Genomic DNA, 25,505 nt, shown 5'->3' on the forward strand with positions numbered 1-25,505 from the left:
ACATTATAAAACATACAAGCTCACAATGCGTTGCATCACAACACGTTGTGAGCTTGCAGACCTGCTATTTTCAAACATTTTAGTACTTCTACTTTTTGTACTTTAAGTACGTTTTGATACCAATACTTTTGTACTTTTACTCAAGTAAATTTTGAATTCTCAAGTCAGGTGATGCCAGCCTCCTGGACTTCCCCCCCAAAAAAATAGTAAGACACACCTGGGGCGACAGGGCTTTTTCAGTTGCAGCCCCCCACCCTTTGGAACCCACTCCCACCTCACATCAAAGCTGCCCCCACTCTTGCCGTGTTCAAAGCCGCCCTCAAAACCCACCTTTTCAGACGTGCTTTCCCCACCTAACTCAAACCAAATCTCCCTTTCTGCTTCTTAGTCTTAGCTAAATGATTTTAGCCTTGTAATTTTTTCGCTCCTAATAAAGTTGTTTATTTTGGTTTGTTTTGTAAAGCGACTTTGGGTACTAAGAAAAGCACTATATAAGTCTGATGTATTATTATTATTATTATTATTGGAGGTTCAGGCCGCTGCGTGGCCCTCACATCTAGAGTTCGGCCGATCGGACTGATATGCACAGTATATGGAGATCTCTGTGTCCGTCAGTCCTTGTCCCTTTTATTCAGTCCACCCCCCTGCCGGTACTACCTTAAGCCAATTTTAATATGGGAGGGTAAAAAAAAAGATATATGGGGACCCCATGAGCGTTAGGGTCTAGATATTAATCTTAGATAGAATCAAATATGTTGCATTAGAGATTCAATTAACAGGTGGGCTGGCCCAGAATGACGCTTAACCACTTAACACATTGAGTGCCATAAACGGTCCGGACCGTTTTTGAGAAGCTGTGCGTTATGTGCCATAAACGGTCCAGACCGTTTTGGGCACATTTTTTTTTAAATATATTTTTCCCACGCGGGGCGCTCTAACGAAACTTTGGGATCATCCAAGGAGTCTCTAAGAAGGTAGCCTCGGAAACCCATGCCTTTTTTTTTTGTTTCAAAAGAAAAAAAGCCTGGGAGAACCTTGCAGGAACGCTGGTCTTAGGACCTTGTTATCTCCTAACCAATCAGAGTGCTCCAAACCCAGGCGCTGGAATCCAGCGCCTGGGTTTGGCTCCGCCCTTCAAGACCATCGATTGGGCTCGTTCTTTCAGTCTACTAAGAAGGAGAGGCCGGATGTGGATCCATGTCAAAAATGCTTCCGGTCGGCTGCTCCAATGTTAACTCCTTGACTAAAAGCTTAATATCTCCATTTCTTTTTAACGTGGTGGAAGTGAGACGTTTTCGATCGGTGATCACTCTGCAATGGAGGATCGCGTTAGAAATATTATTGTTCCAGGCGTTAGTCGGGACCCTCCGCCGTCTCACACGCACGCTTTGTTTACATGCACTTCCGCGTCGGGGTTTCTACAGCACGAAACATATCAACGTAAGTGGATGAAGATATGCTGCCACTAGATGTACCCTATTTCAATAAACCTCTGGCACACAATGTGTTAACCTCAGGCTCTGCTATCTTTGCTATTTTAAAAAAATCTTGGAAGGTTTTTGAAAGATTTCGTCTGCCCAAAATAAGGAAGCTAAAAGTGTACCTGTAGAGAAGACCAGTATAGTGTTGTTCCAGAGTCCTGTCTCCATCAAGGTGCGGGTGATGTTTCCTACAGCCTCGTCCATAGCACTCACCATGCCGGCATACTGCCTAAGATAAAACATAAATGGACTGTATATTAACATAACGTACAACTTATGTCATTTTAGATGTCTTTGGCTATTCAAAAATAGCAGATATACAAGCTCATAGCGCGTGAACTTGTAGATCTGCTATTTTTGAAAAATCGTGAACATGTGCGCAAATCTTTGAATATATATATTTTTTTAAAGCGAACATTTGTAAAATATTTTGTTCCAGGGGTCCTCCAGAAGCAAAGATTTTAGTTAAAAATGTTGTTTAAAAATATATATATATATGTATTCAAAGATTTGCACAAAAGCAGCTAATCTACAAGCTTGTATGAGCTTGTATATCTGCTATTTCAGAAACAGAATCAGGTTTATTGTCATATCACAGGTGTAAAAAAGTGGGTGAAATACGTTTTCCTACATTGTTCCCATCGTAACGTTATTTCTTATTTCCATTGAAAGAAGAGGGGGAGGAAGAAGAGGGGGGGGGCAAGTGGGAAAGGATAAAAAATAAAAAAATAAAAATGACATATTTACACTAGTAGGCTACCTGAGATAAGATATGAAAAGGTCCGTGAGCATAGCAGCTATGTATACTGTGCATGATATACTTATGGACGTGCTTAGAGAAAAAGAAAAGCACAATAAAAGACAAAAAAGTCAGTGCGTTATACGTGGGATTAAGTTGCAAAATGTCAGTGCGTGTCGACCGCATAATCCACATAAAGTAGACTGACACTGGTATAATCCACAAGTAGTTCCATGAGGAAGAGCAAAGAAAAAGAGGGGGAGAAAAAAAGAGGGGAAAAAATAGCCAAGGTATAAAATAATGGTTATAGCTCAAATCTAAAATGACAAAGATGCGTTCCCGCCCGGATTGGATGGGTTGATGATAGCAGTGACAGTCCTACCGGCGGTGTGGGTCCTTTATGAAGCTGTAAGGAGCCACGTAGCGTGCTGGAACCTGTAGTGGAGCATGAACCGCCTGCAGTGCGACGTACATGAACAACGGCTAAAGGAAACACACACACACACACACACACACACACACACACAAAACAAAACATCAAAACTCATTGATTTCACAGTATAAAATAAAGTCACTCACATTGCAATGGAGGTCCTGCAAGCCAGTGTTCATTTCGTAGACTAAGACATCATTTCGTAGACTTTTTCCACTGACGAAAACCACAGCTATGATGACTAAAACTATGACTAAATATATTGACAATGTAATGCGTATGCTTGGCTGCGTGTGGGTGTCAGTCACACTCCGAAAATTGTAGATCGGCTATTTTCAAATGGCCGAAATGTATACAGAGCTGAAGTTGTCAATGGATGTTTTGAAATAATAATCAAAATCTAGAAAGTAACTAAAGTGTTCAATTACCTGTAGTGGAGTAAAAGTATAATATTTGCCTCTGAGATGTAGTGGAGTAGAAGTGAAAGTACTGAAAACACTCCAGTAAAGTAAAAATACTCTAACTTGTACTTGAATACAGTACTTGAGTAAATGTACTTAGTTACTTTACACCACTGTGTGTGTGTGTGTGTGTGTGTGTGTGTGTGTGTGTGTGTGTGTGTGTGTGTGTGTGTGTGTGTGTGTGTGTGTGTGTGTGTGTGTGTGTGTGTGTGTGTGTGTGTGTGTGTGTGTGTGTGTGTGTGTGTGTGTGTGCGCGCGTTACCTTCTTCTGGTCGTGTTTGTGGATGACATTGATGACTCTGTCAGTGAACAGTTCAGTGGAATAGACTCCCTTGTACCCATCAGCCACCTGTTCTCCGTCTCGGAGGTCCAGAGCACAGCGTGTCACGTTCGCAGAAACGATGGGACTGCAGCGCACGTGACTGAAGTAATCCTCACTGCCCGTCAAGTAGCCTGAGAGGAGAAGACACCAGAGAGAAAACGTCAAAATTTAACCGGAATGGTTCCCGGTTCAATTCTCGTCTCCCTCTGAGTGAGTGTTGAAGTGTCCTTGAGCAAGACACTGAAACCCCAACAACTACCGATGAGCAGGTTGGTGCCTTGCATGGTTTCCTCCAGTGGTGTGAAGTAACTAAGTACATTTGCTCAAGTACTGTACTTAAAAGTACTGATCCGTACTTAAAAGTACGGATTGTGGCACTCAATGAGTTAAGTACAATATTTGCCTCTCAGAGGCAAATATTGTACTTTTACTCCACTACAATTATTTGAAAACTTGAGTTACTAGTTACTTTGCAGATATAAATTATTATATTAACCACTTTAGCCCCATTTTATACATAGGCTATCTGAAAATTGGCTCCGCCCCCTCAGTACTTTTGGCCAAAAGTACACCGTGCGTATGTCACTGATCACTTGACCTCAATCAATTATCCTTTTCTAGGCAAAATAGAAGGGGGGGGGGACTTTTTTCTTATTTCCACACAACAGCTCTAAGGTGTATTAAAGACATAGTTTAATGTTGAAAATGAGTGGTCTTCCCCTTTAAGTACATTTTCATAACAATACTTTTGTACTTTTCCTCAAGTACATTTTGAACACCAGACTCTTACTTGTTAACAGAGCACTTCTACATTGCAGCATTGATACTTGTACTTAAGTAAAACATTCAAGTCCCTTTTTCCACCACTGATCGTGTCTGAACTACAGCGATGACATCACGGTACCGACCGAAATAGGAGTCGAACCCGCGTCGGGTGGGCAGGCAGTCTTTCTTGTACATGCCCAGGTGCCATTTGCCCACCATGTGCGTGGCGTAGCCGGCCCGCTTCAGGAGCTGTGGCAGCAGGACCTCGTCCGTTGGCACGCAGTACGGCTGGCACGGCCAGATGATCTGGTGCTGCATGCCAGTGTGGATCTGTGTGTGCCATGGGGAGCAAAAAAAAAACAGTGTTCATTTTAGTCGTAACATTTGCGTCGACTTACCTTTTCTCCACCGACGAAAACGAAATAAAAGCTACATAAAAACTAAGCTAACTAAGACTAAAACTATGACTACTGTACATACAGTGGTTCTCAACATGAATTTGAGGGGGTCCCAAGATGACAGTGAAGTGACAAGGACTTTTTAATACCAAAAAAAGAAAATGAAAAGAAATTGAAAAATCACACCCAGTGTAGTGAGCGGTGTTATTTAAACCCCACTTATAGGAGCGGCTACACCGCTCAAAAAAAGATTACTGCAAAAAGTAATAAACAAACTATACTATAAAAACTGTCAACATTTTTCATATAATATAAGAAAGAGGCAAAGATTGTGAAAATAGCCGATCTACAAGCTCACAATGTCTCGCGTTGCAAGGCGTTGTTGATTGATTGAACATTTTATTAGGCAAAAGAATGTAAATGTAGCATATGCTTAGAGTGGGCAAAGCTATAGGACCAGTTTACTGCAGACAGAGGTAGGTGAAAAGTGGAGGAATAAATTAGATTGATGGCAACATTAAATTAAATAGGCAGGATACATGATTGAAGCAAAATAAACTGTGTATTGATCAAAATAAAAATAAAACAAAACATACAACAGTTCGATATAACTTTCATCAAGGTATCAAAGTATCCAAGTCCAACAGAGTCCTTAAGCAGGTAGGTATTTGTCAATGGTCAGGGTATTGTCAATAGTCAGAGGGAAGTAAGTGGCAGTGTGAGGGCAGTATAGTGTGTAATGTTACTTGAGGGGAAATGAATGTGTGGCTGCTGCTCTTTGGCCTACCCTCCTGGTAGGACAAACTTCATTAAAGTTGGGTTCGGGTTAGTTGGCTCGACATCATGATCCTTTTTCTTATCAAGAAATGAAACCTGGCCTGGATTCATACAAAGGCCAAATTAATATCAAATAACCAAAAGCAGATCTACAAGATCACAGATTAACTAAAAAACAGCTTATCTACAAGCATTGCATAACTTTCAAAATAATTACATTCCAACCAAAAACATCAAATTAGAACAAACATTTCAAATAAAACAAAACAAACATTTGAACCTCATCACTCACCAATCCAATCAGATTCATGCAGTCACAGCCAGCAGGTTGTGCCAGCAGCTAGGTTTGGATCATTTTGGGTGGAAGTCTAAAAGCCACAATAAGTGTTTTTAGTCAATTGATCAAATGTAACAAGTTTGGAAATGTGAGTAGTGTTTGGAAATGTGAGTACAGACCTGCAGCAGCCTCAGAGTGGTGTGCACCTCACTGGGTAAATCCACACATGTCCGTACGCTAGCGTGCAACGGTACGCTACGTGACGGTAGCCCCGTCCACTCCCATGTTAAAAAAAAAAACGGAACGGTACTTCCGGTTGTTAACTTAACATGGGAGTGGATGGGACTTCCGGCGATGACGGAGATGTGTGGATGCACCCACTCTGCTACTGCAGACTGCCTCTGCTTTATAGGGTGTGGCTGTGATTGCAATGATTGGCAATTGCAAGCACTGGTGTGACTGACTGATTGAGTGAGACTGAGTGTGTGTGTGTGTGTGTCTCTCTGTCAGTGACACACAGACAGCAGTGACACAAACCTTTTGAAAACCTTTTGAAACCTGGGTTACATCCTCCCCCCTAAATCCATGCATGTCCCGTTGCATGTTACATTACATGGATTTGTGGTTTGGGAAAGGACTTAGGCACACCCTTCTCACTTAAAGCATCAGTGTATGCTGGAGATAAACTTTGAAATAAATATTGTACAACATTAATCAAAGGGTTGCCCAACTTAGAGTATTGAAACGGGAGGCATGCGTTAATCCGACAGACCTTTTCTCCGACTATGTGGCATCCGCGTGCGGTTAGGGTTAGGGTGCGGGTTTGGTTCGGGTTTACTGTTTAATGTCGGAGCACTGCGCTGTCGGAGGAATGCGCTGTCGGACTAACGTATTGCACCCATTGAAACCTTTTAGGCTCTTCTCTGCGTCTACTTGAACGCCTGAGTGAACAAACCTTCTTCAGCCTTGGTCAACATATGTCTATGAATCAGAATCATTGTGAAGATCGATAAGATGTTGTCTTCGAATTCACTTGACGAAGCAAATGAAATGATCACTCTCCTGAGAGATAATATAGCCAGAAGCACGGTTCTGTTGAGCAGCTTCAGAACGATCTCCACGAATTCCATGTTTTCATGGACATTTGTTCAAGTTACCCTATCCAGTCCCTGCAGGAGGCCAAAAAAAGTGCAGCTTTTCCTGAATCAACAAATTTGTATCTCTTCATAAGCCCACAAAGGAGGCCTCCACTATTCTAACTCGGAATGTTATTACTATCATGCACAAGAAGCGGGTGCTGCTAAAATCATATGCCCAGGACTTCAAGCGGGTATTTAAGGACTTGGTCCAGATAGACTTGGACATGTTTGAGGAGAAGCGGCTGCAGGATGTTCTGATGTGTAGGGCCCAGGCCACCTCGTTCTCTGTGACAGATGGGAACCTCCCGGATCTGTGGCAACACCGGCTGACTGAGGTGCTGGATAAGAGGCACTTCTACCTCCAGAAAGTGCCCAAAGTTTTGAAGAACTTGAATCTCTGGAGAGTCCTGACTGACACGGAGCTGTCGGAAGAACTCAGGGGGACAGAACTCTTCAACGAGCAGCTGAGAACGCTGAGCAGCAACCTGCACCTGGGTTCTGCCTCACTGGACGGCACCCTGAGTGGTCGCGTCCAATGCCGTTCTGCCGAGCTGGCCAACAAGAAAAGGGGCGTTGGAGGCTCTTCGTGGTGAGATCTGCCCACTGTTTGAAGAAGTGAAGGTCCTCAGGGGAGATGCTGCTGCTCAGCTGCGGCAGGAGAGGAGCAACACGGCCACTCTGCTGCAGGATCCGCCTTCTTGTGTTTCAGTTGAAGCTCTGAGAGAAGGGCATTATCCCAGCATCCTCTACAGAATTGATTTAGAAGATGTTTATCTACTACTACAGGAATGCCACCTCTTTTGACAGTTTGTCCTACCCTCCTGGTCGGACAAACTTCATTAAAGTTGGGTTCGGGTTAGTTGGCTCGCCATCATGATCCTTTTTCTTATCAAGAAAAGAAACCTGGATTCATACAAAAGGCCAAATTAATATCAAATAATCAAAAGCAGATCTACAAGATCACAGATTAACTAAAAAAAAACTGTTTATCTACAAGCATTGCATAACTTTCAAAATAATTACATTCCAACCAAAAACAATCACATTAGAACAAACATTTCAAATAAAACAAAACAAACATTTGAACCTCATCACTCACCAATTCAATCAGATTCATGCATTCACAGCCAGCAGGTTGTGCCAGCAGTCAGGTTTGGATCAGTTTGGGTGGAAGTCTAAAAGCCACAATAAGTGTTTTTAGTCAATTGATCAAATGTAACAAGTTTGGAAATGTGAGTACAGACCTGCAGCAGCCTCAGAGTGGTGTGCACCTCACTCTGCTACTGCAGACTGCCTCTGCTTTATAGGGTGTGGCTGTGATTGCAATGATTGGCAATTGCAAGTACTGGTGTGACCGACTGATTGATTGAGTGAGACTGAGTGTGTGTGTGACTGTGTCTCTCTGTCAGTGACACACAGACAGCAGTGACACAAACCTTTTGAAACCTGGGTTACATAAAACAACACAGTTACATTTATAATACTTTTGTCTAAAAGGTCCGACCAAAAAAGTTCTTGCGCACTTGTTTCCGTTGGGGTCCTTGAATTCATTTCATAGACATATATTGTAGCAACCAAACAGTTCAAAAATCAACATAAAAATACAGAGAAAAAATACCACTATGTACAAAAAAAAAGCATGAAAAATTAAAAATATATACAAAAAAAGGGGAGGGGGGTCGTCTGTCTACAGGGGAACTGGTACTAGCTCCTCTTTTGGCCTCCAGAAAGATGAGCTTTTAGGGCTGTTTTGAATGAGCCCAGCGAACTGCATTTTTTTGAGGGATGGGGTTAGACTATTCCATACCTTGGTGGCAGTGAGCTTGTGAGCTTGCAGATCGGCTATTTTCACAATATTTATCTGTGGGAGTCAAACTAAATGTAATATCTCAACTCCTACAATTCTAAGTGCTTGTCGGGGTGGGGGTTCCCAGTTCAAATATGATTATTTTGGGGGGTCGCGGCCTAAAAAGGTTGAGAACCACCGACTAAATATACTGACAATTTAAACAAATAAAAAACTAAACTAAAATGTCAGGGAGGGACTAGTGGAGAAGAGATCCAGTAGAACTAAGACAAGTCATTGTATGCTTGGTTGGGTTGCGGGTGGCGCGCTCCGAAAATCTACAAGCTCACATCAATCTCTACAAGCTCACAACGCACCGCGCTGCGACACGTTGTGAGCTTTTTTCGGCTATTTTCGGCATGCAGCTAAGAATAAACCAGGCATTACGACGCCATCAAGGCCTGCCAGGACATACATTTTAGTCGACTAAATCAACTGTAGATTTAGTCAACTAAAATCTTATGATATTGAGTCAACTAAACCTTTCAACCGTTCACATGACTAAAATATGACTAAAACTAAATGGAATGTTATTCAAAAGACTATGACTAAAACTACATCACAATTTGCTGTCATAATTAATACTGGGGGGCCCGCTGGTCTAGCGGTCAGGGCACATACCATAGGCTCTAATGCCTGACAGTGTGTCGCGGTTCGAATCCCCATCCCGACGGCCTTTGCTGCGTGTCACCCCCCATCTCTCTCTCCCCGTTTCCTGTCTGTCTACAATACATACTATCAATAAAAGGCAAGAAAACAGCACCACAAATATCTTTAAAAAGCGCAACAAAACTCAAAGAGACCCCTGTTACTGAACACTTTATAGCAGTGGTTCTCAAAGTGGGGTCCAGGGACCCTCATGGTGTCTTAAGGGGGTTTCAAATGGACCCTTACAGGTCTGTAACTCTGAGTTACAGGGGTCCTTGACATTAAAAACACTTGAGAACCGCTAATCTATAGCAATGATTACTAGAGCTGCAGTATTATTATTTTACTTAAGTAAAAAATGTGAGTACTTTTTCCACCACTGATATACATACAGATAGTGTAACTGAAAGCAGGTATGTACATGATGGTTAGAACGTTAACATCATATCTTCTCTGTTGGAGTGGAAACCTCATATGTCCAAAACAGGATTTTCAGGATTCAAATTCAAAAACAGCAAAAGCAGCAGACCTACAAGCTCAGAACGCGTCGCTTAGCGCCACCTTTAAAATGCACACTCACAGCCCGGGCCGCTGGCCTAGCGGGGCGGGCACCTAGGCTCCAATGTAGCCTGACAGCGCGTCACAGGTTCGAGTCCCGATCCCTACGGCCTTTGTTGCGTGTCACTCCCCATATCTCTCTGCCCGTTTCCTGTCTACTTCACTTCACTGAAATGTATGTAGAGCTGAAATGGTTAATGCATGTTTTGTAACAATAATCTAAATCTACAGAGTAACTAGTAACTAAAGTTTTTAAATAATTTTAGTGGAGTAAAAAAGTACAATATTTGTCTCTGAGATGTAATGGAGTAGAAGTAGAAGTACTGATAATTGGAAATAATCCAGTACAGTAAAAATCCCTCAAAATTGTACTGAAATACAGTACTTGAGTAAATGTACTTCCACCACTGGTTTTTAACAGGTCTACTGCCAAAGGGGAGAATTCTCCCCTTTTCAGTCAATGGGTGTTAACCGCCAAAGGGGAGAATTCTCCCCTTTTTTTTGCTTTTTTTTTTCCTCGAATTTCTAAAATGTTTCTCTAATTTTTGGGTATTCATTTATTTTCGTTATTCACAACGAATTGGGAGATATAAAATAATAAAAATAAAAAAAACATTCACTTCAATGTTAAAAAATAAACGGACAAGTAATTCACATTTTTTCTATAAAAAATGCTGCCAGTGGGTGAGTACATTATGAATAACTCTGGCAGTCAATGTGTTGTGAAATATGTGTTTTTGTGTGCTTTTAGTCCCCCCTGTTCCATCGTTGCTGTCGGTCAGAAACCTCCTATCTCATTTGAACTTTTGTGTTTTTTGTAAAATAATGCCCTTACGTGATCATACTACAGGAGGGATACTCAAATAGCTGAACCTGTGGGCCACGTTACAAAAATGGCACCTAGGCTCCAATGTAGCCTGACAGTGTGTCGCGGGTTCGAGTCCCGATCCCGACGGCCTTTGCTGCGTGTCACTCCCCATCTCTCTCTCTCCCCGTTTCCTGTTTACTTCACTTCACCATCAATAAAGGCATAGAAGGCCCCAAAAAATGGATTTAAAAAAGCACACTCATGTTGTGTTGAAAACAGGGAAACGCTACAAAGCCCTTATCTCTTCTGTCAATGCAACAGCTTGACAAAAGATGAATTTTAACTTTGACTTCCCAAAAGAGAACAGATGCATTGAACGTTAACGAGTTATGGGGCATCTTTCTAATAATGTGTAATAACCTTTTTTGCCCTCAGCACAGCCTCAGCTTACAGATAGTGAGCTTTTAACTGTTGAGCAAGGCGTGAACAACGCCTACCGGAGGGGTTTTTTAACCACGTGAAATATGTGTTTCTTTGTCAGCCATGCCATTAGTAGCTGTGATCCGGAGTCCTCACCTATGAAGCCTCACTCTGCTCGAGCAGACAGTGGGGACAAGTAGCTTAGTTGATTTTAGTTGATTCGTTTGGCCTTCAGTTCACCCTAGGTTTTGATCTTCGATCTTGAATAATATTTAGTTATTTAGAGTTGTCAGTTACCTATTTGTATATTTCATTGTTCACCTATATTCACTATGTAGGGGTGTTTGGTGCTTTTAATGTTGCTATTGCCGCTACAAGCTTTTCTCAAAGTGCGTGCCGTGATGCAAGTCCAGGGATGCCACATAATACTTTGATAATATTGGAATTTACCAATGTCACTTATGACATTATTTTAAAATCGTCTGTGTGTCGAGTATAACGTTATATTTTCAATCGGTTCTAATGGATTTTCCCCATGACATATTTCTAATATTCCTCTTATAATCAGAAAGACAGCTCAATCAGGATGAGAATGCATCATATAAACACGTCAATTGGAAGAGAATATTGTGATCCGGTCTGATCAGAAGGAATGTTCATTCGGGTTTAGAGGGGTGGTTTAAAACATTTTGATATTCATATCAACACGAACATATCAGCATGTAAAAACACTTATTCTCTCTGGTTGGTTGGTCTCTGGTTTGGAAATCGACAGAACGAACAGGCCGTGTCAAAAGTTACATTCAGATGAAATGCCTTGAGGCATGTAAACGAGGATTACTTTTATTTAGCATCTATGTTGGGTTGGGATCTCTGATTGGAATGATTTCATTCGGATTTTTTGTAATTCAGGGGTGCGTCCGTGGGTGAAAAAATTGTATATACAGGGGTGGTGCACTTAACATCGTTATGTTGTTGTTGTAGTAATAAACTAGTAATGAAGCTGAATGAATTACCTGGTATCTTCCAGTCATCAGTTGGTTTCTGGAGGGGGTACACAGTGGTTGAACATAGTAGTTCTCCAGTCGGACCCCCTGTTGAGAGGAGAGCAAGGTCGTCATCACAATCAGTGTTGCCAGATTTTGCTAGAGAAATAAGCAACTAGTGCTCTCTGAAAACAAGCCCAAAAGATTTTCAAAACTTTGAAAAAAGAAAAGTGGAAAAATATGGAATGTTTTTTAAACATAAATCTTGTATGTTTGAGAACCACTGGTTTTACAACGTTGTGATTGGCTATTAAGAAACATACATTAAACTAAAGCATGAACGAGCTCGGCCAAGGCAGTAACGTAGGACGTGCAGCTAGCCAATCACAACGCACGGAGGCGGCACATGGGAAGTGGGGAAGAGAAGCTAAAGTTTTAAAAAATGATTAAAAATGTTTAATGGCAACGCCGATCAGTGCCGATTAACCTATGTTTCCGCCTACTCTGCATTTGATGGTATCTTTGAAAAATCTCTGCAACACTTAAGCAACGTTGTATTTGTCTGGGACCAGACAGTGGTACCAGCGAGTACATGCAGGGATGAGCTGTAGGGGGCGCTCACATGGGCGGCGCCCCCTTAGCTCTGGGGCTGGGTGCTCCACATGCACGCGCGAGCACGCACCGTCAGCGGCGGTCTTTAACACCTTAAACAATAGCCTCAACTAGGCTGCTTTGCATAACATTAGGCTACTCGAAAAAAGCGATGGACTTGAAATGAATGTGTCACTCACTGCAGAGTGTGAAAGTTATCCCTGTCTAGCTCTGGTCCATAGCGTTAGAAGGAGTTCTCCTTAACGCTATGGTACTTTCCATTCTTTCCCCTCGCACCGTGGTAGCGCAGCCTCTCATCTGTAGTAGAAATAAAAAATACGCTTTTGCTACTCACCAAAACAAAGACGGTTTTATGGAGTTGGAAGGAAGCTAATCTGAGTTCCCAGAAGTTTTCGCCAGCTCTGGCGAGGAACTTCTGGGCCACAGCCCTGGTATTTGTGGGCGGGATGTACGTCACGCTCTGAATCTGAGCGGACACGCCTCTTACCGGTCTGAGAGCTGTGCAACTCGTCTAAAAAGTCCGACGAGAGGCAAACAGCAGTACACAACAATGGCGGCCGAAATTTCTCAAGGGGAAATTGCTTCCCGTCGATCCTATTTAGATGCATCACCCACTGCATGTGGATCCCGCCCCCTTTTCTTCATTGGCTGTTGATTTGAATCACAACGCAGTGGCCGCGCCCCTGCTGTCCAAGCTCCGACGCTAACCCTCCCAGACTAGAAGGAAGCCTACTCTACTAAGTGGAAACACTTAGTAGCAAAAGTGTATTATTTATTTTTACTTGTTTTAAAGCCACTGTTTTGAAAGCAATGTAAGTCTTTAAAAAAAAGTAATTAAAGTAAAGACAAGTTGTCTGATTAGTTTAAGTAATTATGTGTGGGTGAATCTATGTAAAGGGCTTTTATATAAAACTAAAAGGAAAATATAATAAATAATTAATTAATTCAAACAAAGATAAAAAGAACAAATTAACAATGCAACTAAATAATAAGAAATATAATTACATTAAAAATCACATGTTGAATAATACATGTATTTCAAGTCAACTAGCACAGAGCTGATCGGCTATGTGCACATGCGTGTGACGTCATAAAATAGAGCCCCCCCTAGCTCAAAAATCCAAAACTCATCACTGAGTACATGGGAGAGTGGTTTGACTGTCAAGGGACCCTGGATACCGCCTTCCCAAATACAAAAAAAAGGTAAACAGGGTCCCGAAAGGGGCTATTTTCTGACAGTGTGAGTCCAGGTGTGTGGGGTATTCATTTCAGACTGGTGTAATAATCCTGTCATCCTAAAGTAACTATAAGTACATTCTCAGTACAAGTAAAAGTACTTTTGTGTACCTTGTCAGAGAGTGAGTCCAGGTGTGGAGTATTGATCTCAGACTGGTGGAATCCCACGTCGTTCCAGCCCAGATCATCCGCCAGGATGAACACTATGTTGGGCTGAGGAGTCAGCGTGAGTCCGCCGCACAGAGACAACCTCCACACACACTGTGTAAAAAGTACTCAAATGTTTTACTTAAGTAAAAGTATCAATACTGCATTGAGATGTTCTCAGCAGGAGTAGCAATGCTGATTGATTGATGTACTTTATTTAGTAAGACATGAGAAACAGTACATGGAAGTACAATTCACAATACAAGTTCTAAAACTCATAAAAGCACTAAGCCTGTTTTAAAATGAGTTCCCATGCACACAAATCATGATGACATATAAGATACAGACAGATACACACTACTATACAGAAAGTCATACGATCAGCTTACAGGTTACTGGTATGAAACATAAGAAATATGTAGGCCTACAATACACTCTCACTAAATAAGTGTAGAGGAATATCTTGTTTAGTTTCAGCTACAATACATCCCAGAAATATATAGCTTAAGGATTTGTAATGTAAGGAATTTGTAATTTATAAGGAAATGTAAATATGGCAACTAATTTAGATGTAGGCCTACGTAGGTTTAAGGGCATCGCAGTTCCCGCCCACTTCCTGGTTCCACTGCAAAATACTCAATGCATTTTTCCCATTGACATTTCCAAAAATATTTATAGCAATTAATGTAAGCCTAGAATCAAGCTATCCAGGGTCCTGGTGAATCATGACCATAAAACGTTTGATTCTGTGAAAAAAACTTTTTTGAAAACGGCAAAACAAAGGGTATTTATTAAATATAGTATATCATATAATTAAATATAAAATAAAATAAATCACAGAAAAAAATGTTTAATGGTCATGATTCACCAGGACCCTGGATGGCTTGATTCTAGGCTTAAATTAATTTATATAAATATTTTTGGAAATGTCAATGGGAAAAATGCATTGAGTATTTTGCAGTGGAACCCGGAAGTGGCCGCAACTGCGATGCCCTATCCACCTGTTTCTTGGCTGTGTGTTTTCCACTTCCTGTCGGATTTCATTGGATATCATTAGTCGTCATATGATCTGACCGGTTTCATTGGATTTCATTGGATCAAAAGACAGGAAGTGGAACACAGTGAAAAGCCTAGGAAACAGGTGGATAGCCGTTTCACTCATGATACAATGTCTCTTTCATAACAGATACATGTGCCAGATTAGCCCTGAAACATGACTGTCATTCCATGATGTGAACCATGGCTAGTGCCAGATAATCCCCTACAACAAAACACTAGCTGTGGAATACAACTCTCGTAGACGTATATATGATTCTGACGTCTTCAATCTACGAGAGTTGTAGGGTTCACCCCCCATGGACACAGGGACTTTCAGCACTATACCCCGTAGACACTCCAAACATGTACAAATTGAAAATAAAGGTGCTTAACCCCATGCTCCAAATGTTAACTCTCGCTACGGGGTAGTAGTTTAAAGTAATAATCCATATATTTCAATAAAGAAGTGTTTTAATGCCGTCTGTGGCCGATTCTGTCGGAATTCCCCAATGGGCGGTAGTGACGCGCCCATCTGGTGAAACCCGGAATGACACTCAATGTAAACAGGAAGTAAACGAGGGTGAAAACATGGCATTAAAACACTTCTTTATTGAAATATATGGATTATTACATTAAACTACTACCCCGTAGCGAGAGTTAACATTTGGGGCTTTGGGGTAAGCACCTTTATTTTCAATGTGTACATGTTTGGAGTGTCTACGGGGCATAATGCAGAAAGTCCATGTGTCCATGGGGCGTGAACCCTACAACTCTCGTATATTGAAAACGTCAGAATCATAAATACGTCTACGAGGGTTGTAATTCTACAGCTATAGGGAGTAGAAGTAAAAGTACTGAAAACTGTAAATACTCCAATAAAGTAAAAATACCTCAACATTTTACTTGTAAGAACAGTATTTGAGTAAATGTACTCACCAACAGTACAACTGAAGCAGGTTGAAAGTATGAAAACATATTGAACATAAAAATAAATCTACTTTTAGATCAAGTAGGAAGTCAGTTCAGTTGAACTTGTTCTCTGAGCAGCTGAAGTAAAACAAAACAAAATACACCTTCAGAGCTCATATCTGCTCTAGATACTGTGTGTGTCCTCATCAAGAAAACATTAGTTCAGCTCATATTTAACTGATACACATACCACTGCTTCTTCCTGGTTGAAAACAAAACATTGGTGATAAGTACAACAGCCAATCAGAAGGCACTGCTGCTGGGTCACGTGAATGTACGGATCCCCCCATAGGCCACAAATGCACAAAATGCGACAGTAAATAAATAGAAGGCTAAATAACAGTAGACAGACAGACAGACAGACAGACAGACAGACAGACAGACAGACAGATAGAGAACAATAATAATAATAATAATAATAATATTAAGTAAGTGTACTTTGTCTTTGTTACTTCCCACCTCTATGGAAGTGAATAGATGCCATAATTCAAATGAAATGGAAAATTTGAACATCTGTATCAATCTGCTATTTATTATTTGTATTAATATTAATATGATCTATATCATAGATTCTATATTCTCACATATCTAGAATCTCATCACTATTGCACTCATTTAAAACCAGCCCAGGATATATAGCATATGAACAAGATATCTAACATATAGTATAATACAAGCAGACACATTCTGATGTTTAGTAGACTGCTGCCTTCTTGTGGTGGTGAGTTGCTAGTGCACCAGCTCCTGTTGCATTGGGGACAATATCACATCCAGCCAGAACAATACTGACACATAATAATAATAATAATAATAATAATAATAATGATAATAATAATAAGGGTAATAATAATAATAATAATAATAATAATAATAAATGTAACCAAATGGAAAAATGAAGCAAAAACCATCACAATGTGTGAGAAAGAAAATGTGGAAAATGCTATTTGTTGTGACTACAGTATGTTCAGATGCTATTCAGGTGAAAACCAACAGTTCACCTGCATCATTTAACTTCCTCTATAGCGTACACATCTACATCTATACTTCCCTGTTTGTGTGTTCAGCAGGTGACTTGTTCCCTTTCTCTTCTACAAACACAGTAAGTAGTGTTGCAGTAGAACAGCTAGATCAGATATCTCTACTAGAAACACAGTAAAACAGACCAGAGAAGAGGTTATTCTACCAAAGACAGTAGCTTTCAGTAAAACAGACCAGAGAAGAGGTTATCCTACTACAAACACAGTCGATTTCAGTAAAACAGACCAGAGAAGAGGTTATTCTACTACAAACAGAGTAGATTTCAGTAAAACAGACCAGAGAAGAGGTTATTCTACTACAAACACAGTAGATATCAGTAAAACAGACCAGAGAAGAGGTTATTCTACTACAAACACATAGATTTCAGTACAACAGACCAGAGACACGTGGTCCAGGGTTGAGGAGAGGCAGAGAACTAAAGTCAATTACAGGACGTTTTTGTAGCTGAACAAAACCAAACGATGTCTGAACCTCCTCACGCCGAGCAAGATGTCGCCACAGAGCAGTTCCACCTTGACCTAGACAAGAGGGTGGAGAAGATAGTGAGCATCTACGTGTCTCAGGACAATCTGACCATATATGAAAACCCCTGGGTGGTACAGAGCACTTCAAACAACACGCAGGACACTGTGAGGAGTCAGCTGCCAGGTAGGAATCAGTGGTGTAAAGTGACTTAAGTACATGTACTCATTTAGAGGTATTTTTTACTTTACTGGAGTATTTCCAATTTTCTGTACTTTTACTTCTACAAAAGTTAAAGTATAAAAAATAGCAGATCTACAAGCTCACAACGCGGCGTAAAGCGATGCTTTTTGAGCTTGTCGATCTGCTATTTTTTTATTTTAATCCTATAAAGTAACTGTTTTGGACACATGAGGTTTCTACCCGACAGAGACGACATACAGTACAAGAGGATACACTATCAACTTAGTGCAGGGGTCTTCAACAGGGGGTCCGGGACCCCTAGGGGGTCCTCAGAGTTACTACAGGGGGTCTGCCAAATCTGTGTGATTTTTTTACCTTAACCACTTGAACCCTAGCATCCCTATTCTAAGGAGAACTTTACCAATAGCAGATCTACAAGCTCACAACGCCTCGCGTTGTGAGCTTGTAGATCGGCTATTTTTGGCAAAGAGGTATAGGTGTAGAGGGAAAAAAGAGCAGACCAAGTAAACAAAAAAGTTTAATCTGAAACACAATTTTATACAATATAGAGGGGGTCCCTGCTTCATCTCTCTCTCAGCTAGGGGGTCCTTGGCCTGAAAACGTTGAAGACCCCTGTCTTAGTGTTTAGCCCGCAGCACTTGCCCTAGCCTGCAAAGATTAAAATGTAATTTAGATAGCATGTTATTTAGACAGATGCCAGGTTCATTTGTTGACCTGGCATCCTATAGTTTGTATCGTGTCAATGTACATATTATTTTACTTTTGATATTATAATGATATGAATTCAGTCTTAGCAGAGGCAGGCATAACACATATCCCCACCGGATATAAACATTAATTGACCAGAGGTGGATGACAAAAGCAGAGGCGTGGATTTGTCTGACGTTAACGTATTGTTTTACTATGAAGTGCCCTCAGTTCCTGTCCGTGTGGAACACACTGCTTCCTTCAGAGCTGCAGCGTGTTTAGGCCTGATGTGTTTTCTACTGCTGACTGGGATCATAGGATACACTGTGCAATGTGAGTGTTAACGCGCACGCACGCACGCACGCACGCACGCACGTACGCACACACACATAATGATGCATTTTCGAACTAAATTAATTAGGCTATCTGCACTTCCACCATGGACAGACAGCTAAAACAACTCACTCACATGATTCACTTGAGCTGAGCCCTGATTCAATCAGATCTACATCATCTTCTTGTATGAAATTCTTGGACGTCGGCCAGCCACAGGCGGGCCCCGGACTGGGATGCGAGTAAAAAAAAATATAAAAAAAAAAAAAAAAAAAAAAAAAAAATTTGGGGGGGCCCCCTGAGGTTGGGGGCCCGTTTCAATTGAAACGGGTGAAACATAGGAAAGGCCGCCACTGACGCACGCACGCACGCACGCACGCACGCTCGCTCGCACGCACGCACGCACGCACGCACGCACGCACGCACGCACGCACGCACGCACGCACGCACACACACACACACAGCTGACTGTGATCATAGGATACATTGTGCAATGTGAGTGTTGACGCACACACACACACACACACACACACACACACACACACACACACACACACACACACATACATACACACAGCTGACTGTGATCATAGGATACACTGTGCAATGTGAGTGTTAACGCACATACACACACACGCACGCACGCACGCACGCACGCACGCACACACACACACACACACACACACACACACAGCTGACTGTGATCATAGGATACACTGTGCAATGTGAGTGTTAACGCACATACACACACACACGCACGCACGCACGCACGCACGCACGCACACACACACACACACACACACACACACACACACACACACACACACACACACACACACACACACATACACACACAGCTGACTGTGATCATAGGATACACTGTACAATGTAAGCGTTACTGATGGTTTTATTTATTGTTATACATTATGTTTTGAATGAATGAATGGGTACAGTAGGTACAGTAGATGAGATGACAATGCGTTAATATTCATATTCTATGACAGTCAATGAAGACAGAACTCATAATGTGTTATTGTTCATATTCTATGACAGTCATAATGTGTTTATTATTCATATTCTATGACAGTCAATAAAGACAGAAATCATCTGCGAGCAGAAATGATCAACTTGAAGAAGGACCGAGAACGTTTAAATGCTACAAACTACAACCTCAGCAAAGAAATGGAGGAGTTACACGACGTGTTTGGTAAGTAAAATACTATGTTGTTCTTTTCCCACTACCAGTGGTGGAAAGTAACTAAGTACATTTACTTAAGTACAATGTTGACATATTTTTTACTTTACTTGAGTATACTTTTACTTCTACTCCACTATATCTCAGATTATTTTACAGCTTTAGTTACTAGTTACTTTGCAGATTTATATTATTATCACAAAACCTACATTAACCACTTCAACCCTATATACATTTCGGTCATTTGAAAATAGCCGATCTACAAGCTCACAATGTGTCGCATCGCGATGCGTTGTGAGCTTGTAGATCTTTTATTTTCAAATAGCCTAGGTGTAAAATAGGGCTAAAGTGGTTAATGTACAGTATGTTTTATAATGTAATAATGTATATCTGCAAAGTAACTAGTAACTAAAGTTTTCAAATAATTGTAGTGGAGTAAAAGTACAATAATTGCCTCTGAGATGTAGTGGAGTGGAAGTAAAAGTATTGAAATTTAGAAATACTTTAATAAAGTACCTAAAATTGTACTTAAGTATATTACTTGAGTAAATATACTTAGTTACTTTACACCACTGACTATTGGTATGTTAACCAATAGTATCCTGATACGTTTTTTTTTTTTTTTTAATCTCCGGGAACACTGTAAAAGCCTCAGTGCTAATTTAACTCTGAGAGTTATAGACCTGCAAGGGTCCATTTGGACCCTGTGGTGGTCACAGGACCTCACATTGAGAACCAGTGTTGTATGCGTGACATTTTTAAATGCTGAAGCAAAGACTATAGTTCCTATTTCTGAGCATGTTGTTTTATAACACAATGTGTCATGTTGTTTTGTTACTGTATAACACGTTGTCATGTTGTTTTCTTGTGTAAAACTGAATGTACAGTTTGCACCAAAAACTGGAGGTGTTTGGGGAACAGTTGTTATCGTGTCTCCAAAAGAATGAAAAAGTGGAAGGGAGCCAGAGGAAAGTGTAACAAGGATCATTCACACCTGCTGGTCATTAACAGCTACGAGGAACAGGTGAGCTATGCTTGGTCTCTCCCTCTCCTTTGCACCGTTGGGTACCGGCCTTCTCGGAAACTAGCCTGGAAACCAGACAACTCGTTGTGAGCTTGTTGATCGGCTTTTGTAACATAATAATTTCTGTAACTAGTAACTAAAGTTTTCAAATAATTGTAGTGGAGTAAAAGTGCAATATTTATCTCTAAGATGTAGTGGAGTAGAAGTAAAAATACAGAAAATTGGAAATATTCCAGTAAAGTAAAAAATACCTCAAAATTGCACTTAAAGGGATAGTTCACCCCCGAAATGACATTTTTTCTATCGATTAGTCACCCCATGGAGACTTGATTTTTTCTTGTTTTTGTCGCATTCCTAAGCCAATAATTTAATAACCGGCAGTGGTACCGGTAGGAGACACAACAAGTCTCCTTTGTGTCTCTTACCAGAACCGCTGCCTACCGGTGAAAAATTATTGGCATAGGAATGCGACAAAAACTAAAAAAATATCCACAAATTCAAGTCTCCATGGGGTGACCTATTTTTTGGGTGAACTATCCCTTTAAGTACAGTACTTGAGTAAATGTACTTTCTACCTCTGCCCGACCCGTTGTCAGAGTACCAGTTGTCTGTCTTTTTGTCTGCTGTGTCCCTTTTGTGCCCATTATGAAGATCTCTATATCTGTCTGTCCTTGTCCCTTTTATGTCCATATATGGATATCCCTGAAGTTATTATTATATGGCCATATGTGATATGTGGGCATGCCCATATATGGGCACATCGGGGGGATCAGTAGATCTGGAACATCCTTGTGCAGTGGAAAATGCACAGTTTGCACTGAATGGAAAGTGGACTGTAATCAAGTAGTAGTAATCAAATGGCAGATGTGGGGAATTAGCCAAATAAAGCTCAGGCTGGGGTTTTCATGGCAATCAATTGGCTCATTTTGGCCAGGGCCAGAGCCTTTTCTGGCGGTTCTGGACAACCGCCTATCCGACGACTCGATGCTCGAATTGTAGCCTTCGCCCGGTTCGATCCAGCTGTCTGCATGTAGAGTAGAGCCTACTGCTACTGCATGCAACTACTGCACAACGTTGACGAGTAGTGTAGCCTAATGCGGCGGCGACAGTTTACAGCAGAATAATGATCTGGTGATCCAGTATATCACCAGTAGATCACATCATACCTGTAGGGTGGAAATCTTGTACTGTATGTCCAAAACCGTTCCTCTTTTCTCTTTGCTCAAAACAGGTGCTCTTCAGTGGAACAGGTATACATCAGGGGTCTTCAACGTTTTCAGGCCAAGGACCCCCTAGCTGAGAGAGAGATGAAACAGGGACCCCCTACTCTATATTGTATAAAATTGTGTTTCAGATTAAAGTTTTTTTGAGGCGTTGAGAGCTTGTAGATCTGCTGTTTTCGGCTAATGTTCCCCTCAGAAAAGGAATTTTAAGGTTCAAGTGGTTAATGTAAAAAAAACTAAATCCTATCACACAAAGATTTGGCGGACCCCCTATAGTATACCATACATTTGCTTCTATGTATGGTATACATAGAAGCAAAGGAACCCAAAGTTCTGCTAATGGTGAGGCAGACTGTAGGGAAATAAATACTGAGGCACTCGGTCTTCAGGTGAAAAACAATTATATAGATTTATTTAGAGATGAGCAAGGCAACAGCGGACCCAAAAAACATAAAAACGTTTTAAAATAATGAAAATAGCCGATCAACAAGCTTGTAGATCTGCTATTGAAACTACTTTACGGGAAAAAACACAAACACATAGAATCTTAAAATCATATATTGTTCCAAAAGAAATGTCCTCGATATATTATAGCTTGTTTGAGAGAATGGCAAGAGAGTGCAAAACGGTGTCCATTTAAAATAATATCAAATATACTGTATTGATTTGCTTCACTCTTTTTTAGTAACTACATAATTCCATGTGTTATCACTTACTGTTCATGTCTTCAATATGAAAATAATTTGTGAGTAAATTAAGATGCCTGTCCTTTGAAAACAGAAGTTCATCCTGAAACTAATTCCAAAGGAGATGGGACCAGTGTGGATTGGTCTGTCTACCAATCACAATGGAGAATGGCAATGGGTGGATGGAACGCCACTCTCACCACAACATAACATGTAAGATGTAACACAATTATGTACTGTTGAACATTTTAAATAATAACATACATCAATGGCCATGTTATACTAGTTTCAATTAGTCTTCAGGGACCATAATGACTACAGTATGAGAGTAATATTATATACAGTATATAATGGTTGTTTATTTAAGGGTAGGGTGATTTTCTTTGGTTAAATTAAGTGTTATAGCTCTATATTCTGATAGTACTCATTCCTTAGAGTGTTTGTTCAGTAACAGCAGTCTCCATGTCTCTCCGGCTCTTTATTAAACAGAACATGCATTTTCAGGTCAGGATACCAATTTTATCCAATCAGGATAGAGAACTCAAACAGGATACATATTATTAGACAAGTGATGACACAAAGAAATGAGCTGACACAATTGGAACTGGAATACTATAAAAGCTGATAAATGGGTACTCTCTCCTGATTGGCTGAAGCTTTGCCACCTACCTTAAAATGTATATTCTGTTTATTGAAGAGCTTGAGAGGCAGGGCGACCCCTGTTACTGAACACACACTCTATAGCAATGATTATCAGGAAATAGTGCTTTAACCTTTTAACAAAATAAAGTTTTGTTTTAACCCCAAAAATATCACTTACTCTACCTTTAATGTAGTTATCATTATTATGTGTTTATTATTTGTATACATATGAGTTGTTTATCTACTGTAGCTTCCAGGATGATGTGATTATTATAAGTATAGATAGTGGTTGTTTATCGATTGTAGGTTCCAGGATGATTCAGACATGGAGGAAGCATCTGGGATGGACAGACGCTGTGCTATAGCTTCACATGACGATAAGGATGGATACAATGTTTCACCGTGTGATGATAAGACGTTCTGGATGTGTGAGAGAGAGAGAAAGAACTCTGATAAACCTTAAAACATTCTGGATGTGTGAGAGAGAATAGAGTGCCTCTCTATATCTATATCTATATATCTATGAAAGTGTTAGTATGGCTGAACATATCTCCCTATATTAATCTAGCAAATCAATGTTAAAGAAAAGAAAAGTTAATACGATGTTTTGTAAATTCTTTAATGTATACATTTTAATAAACGGTTCTCATTGTTGATTCAATAGCATTGCTACCAATAAGTGCTATGTATGCAACTGCCAATTACCCCAAAACATTGATCATTAAGGACAATATTTATCTTACAGAGGTATGAGATATCATTTGCAATGACATTCAGAAATGACAAACAACCATAGTCAATTATTAAAATAAAAAATAAAAGAGGTGTTTGTCTCAATCACTGAAACATGAAAAAGAGGAGTTAAAAATGCATAAAAAATGGACTAAATAGTTTAAAAATAAAACAATGGAGAAAAAAAAGCAACATATGGCACCGGTGTAATTTTGTATTTTAAAACAAAATGCCAGATATGCCAGATGCCAGAGGGTTAAGTTGTGAACTTGTGATAGTTTCTAGCTGAAGTCAGAACTGTCCCAGTTTGAGACTAAATAAATTAGTGTCTGTGTGGTGTTTTAAGCTAAACAGATGTACTAAAACACATACAAATACAAACGCAGAAATATGTAAAGACAAAAATATGTAAAGACAAAAAGAAGTGTGTGTGTGTGTGTGCGCTGCATGTGAAAAACAGACACAGTGTGTGTCAACTTTCCAGGTCCATTTTAACCACTAAACCCTATGTTCCCCAGGGCAATGGTTCGCAAACCTTTCAGGCTAAGACCCCCCAAAATAATCACATTTGAACTGGGGACCCCCCCAAACTGAATTGTAGGCATTACATTTAGCTCCACTCGGTTCCACTGATAAATATAGTGAAAATAGCCGAACTACAAGCTCACAACTCTTAGATAGATCGGCTATTTCCACAATGTTTGCCTCCGTCTTACCTAATATTTGACAAGGTGGCCAATTTGGTATATTAAAAAGGTCTTGAAAGTCCTTAAATTGCCACTTTAGAAATGTGCAGATACGCTGTATACACTTATACTGCATGTTGGTTTGTTTACTGTTGAGTGACAAAATAATGTTGCACATTAAGCTAACCGTCTGGGGACGCCCCAGAATAATTTGGGGACCCCCAGTTTGGGAACCACTGCCCTAGGAGTCTATACCAAGCCTCCTCCTTTTTCCGCTTTACACCAAATCTCTTTGCCAAAAAAATAGCCGATCTACAAGCTCACAATGCTTCATAACCGCGAGTTGTGAGCTTGTAGATTCACCCGTGAATAGGGATACTATAGTTCAGTGGTTCTCAAAGAGGGGTCCGGGGACCCCCAGGGGTCCTTGACCGCTAAATGATAGATAGTTAGGAACCAAAGGGGCCATTTGGGTATGTAACTCAGAGAGTGTACAAATGGAACCAAATGGACCCTAACAGGTCCATTTGGTT

At 40.5% G+C, this 25,505-nt stretch overlaps 2 protein-coding genes across 2 annotated transcripts in view; one reads left to right on the forward strand and one right to left on the reverse strand.

Moving 5' to 3' along the window:
* arsb (arylsulfatase B) overlaps window positions 1–16,260 on the reverse strand; it is a 29,937-nt gene extending 13,677 nt beyond the window's left edge. The window contains exons 1-7 of the mRNA XM_084046846.1: window positions 16,028–16,260; window positions 14,018–14,167; window positions 12,089–12,166; window positions 4,345–4,531; window positions 3,377–3,567; window positions 2,603–2,703; window positions 1,604–1,710 (exon numbers count right to left, since the gene is read on the reverse strand). Coding sequence (XP_083902972.1) covers window positions 1,604–1,710; window positions 2,603–2,703; window positions 3,377–3,567; window positions 4,345–4,531; window positions 12,089–12,166; window positions 14,018–14,167; window positions 16,028–16,075 — 862 coding nt within the window. The 5' untranslated portion in view covers window positions 16,076–16,260. The remainder of the gene's footprint in view (window positions 1–1,603; window positions 1,711–2,602; window positions 2,704–3,376; window positions 3,568–4,344; window positions 4,532–12,088; window positions 12,167–14,017; window positions 14,168–16,027) is intronic.
* A 935-nt stretch (window positions 16,261–17,195) lies between these two features.
* LOC311037200 (CD209 antigen-like protein D) lies at window positions 17,196–24,028 on the forward strand. Its single transcript, XM_084046321.1, has 6 exons — window positions 17,196–17,746; window positions 18,674–18,784; window positions 19,872–19,991; window positions 20,867–21,003; window positions 23,007–23,125; window positions 23,861–24,028. Exons 1-6 carry the CDS (start codon window positions 17,560–17,562, stop codon window positions 24,015–24,017), a joined length of 831 nt encoding a protein of 276 aa, XP_083902447.1. The 5' UTR covers window positions 17,196–17,559; the 3' UTR covers window positions 24,018–24,028.
* The last annotated feature ends 1,477 nt before the right edge of the window (window positions 24,029–25,505 follow it).

Source organism: Gymnoscopelus microlampas (assembly GCF_963454915.1).
Source record: "Gymnoscopelus microlampas genome assembly, chromosome: 21".
Lineage (NCBI taxonomy): Eukaryota > Metazoa > Chordata > Actinopteri > Myctophiformes > Myctophidae > Gymnoscopelus > Gymnoscopelus microlampas.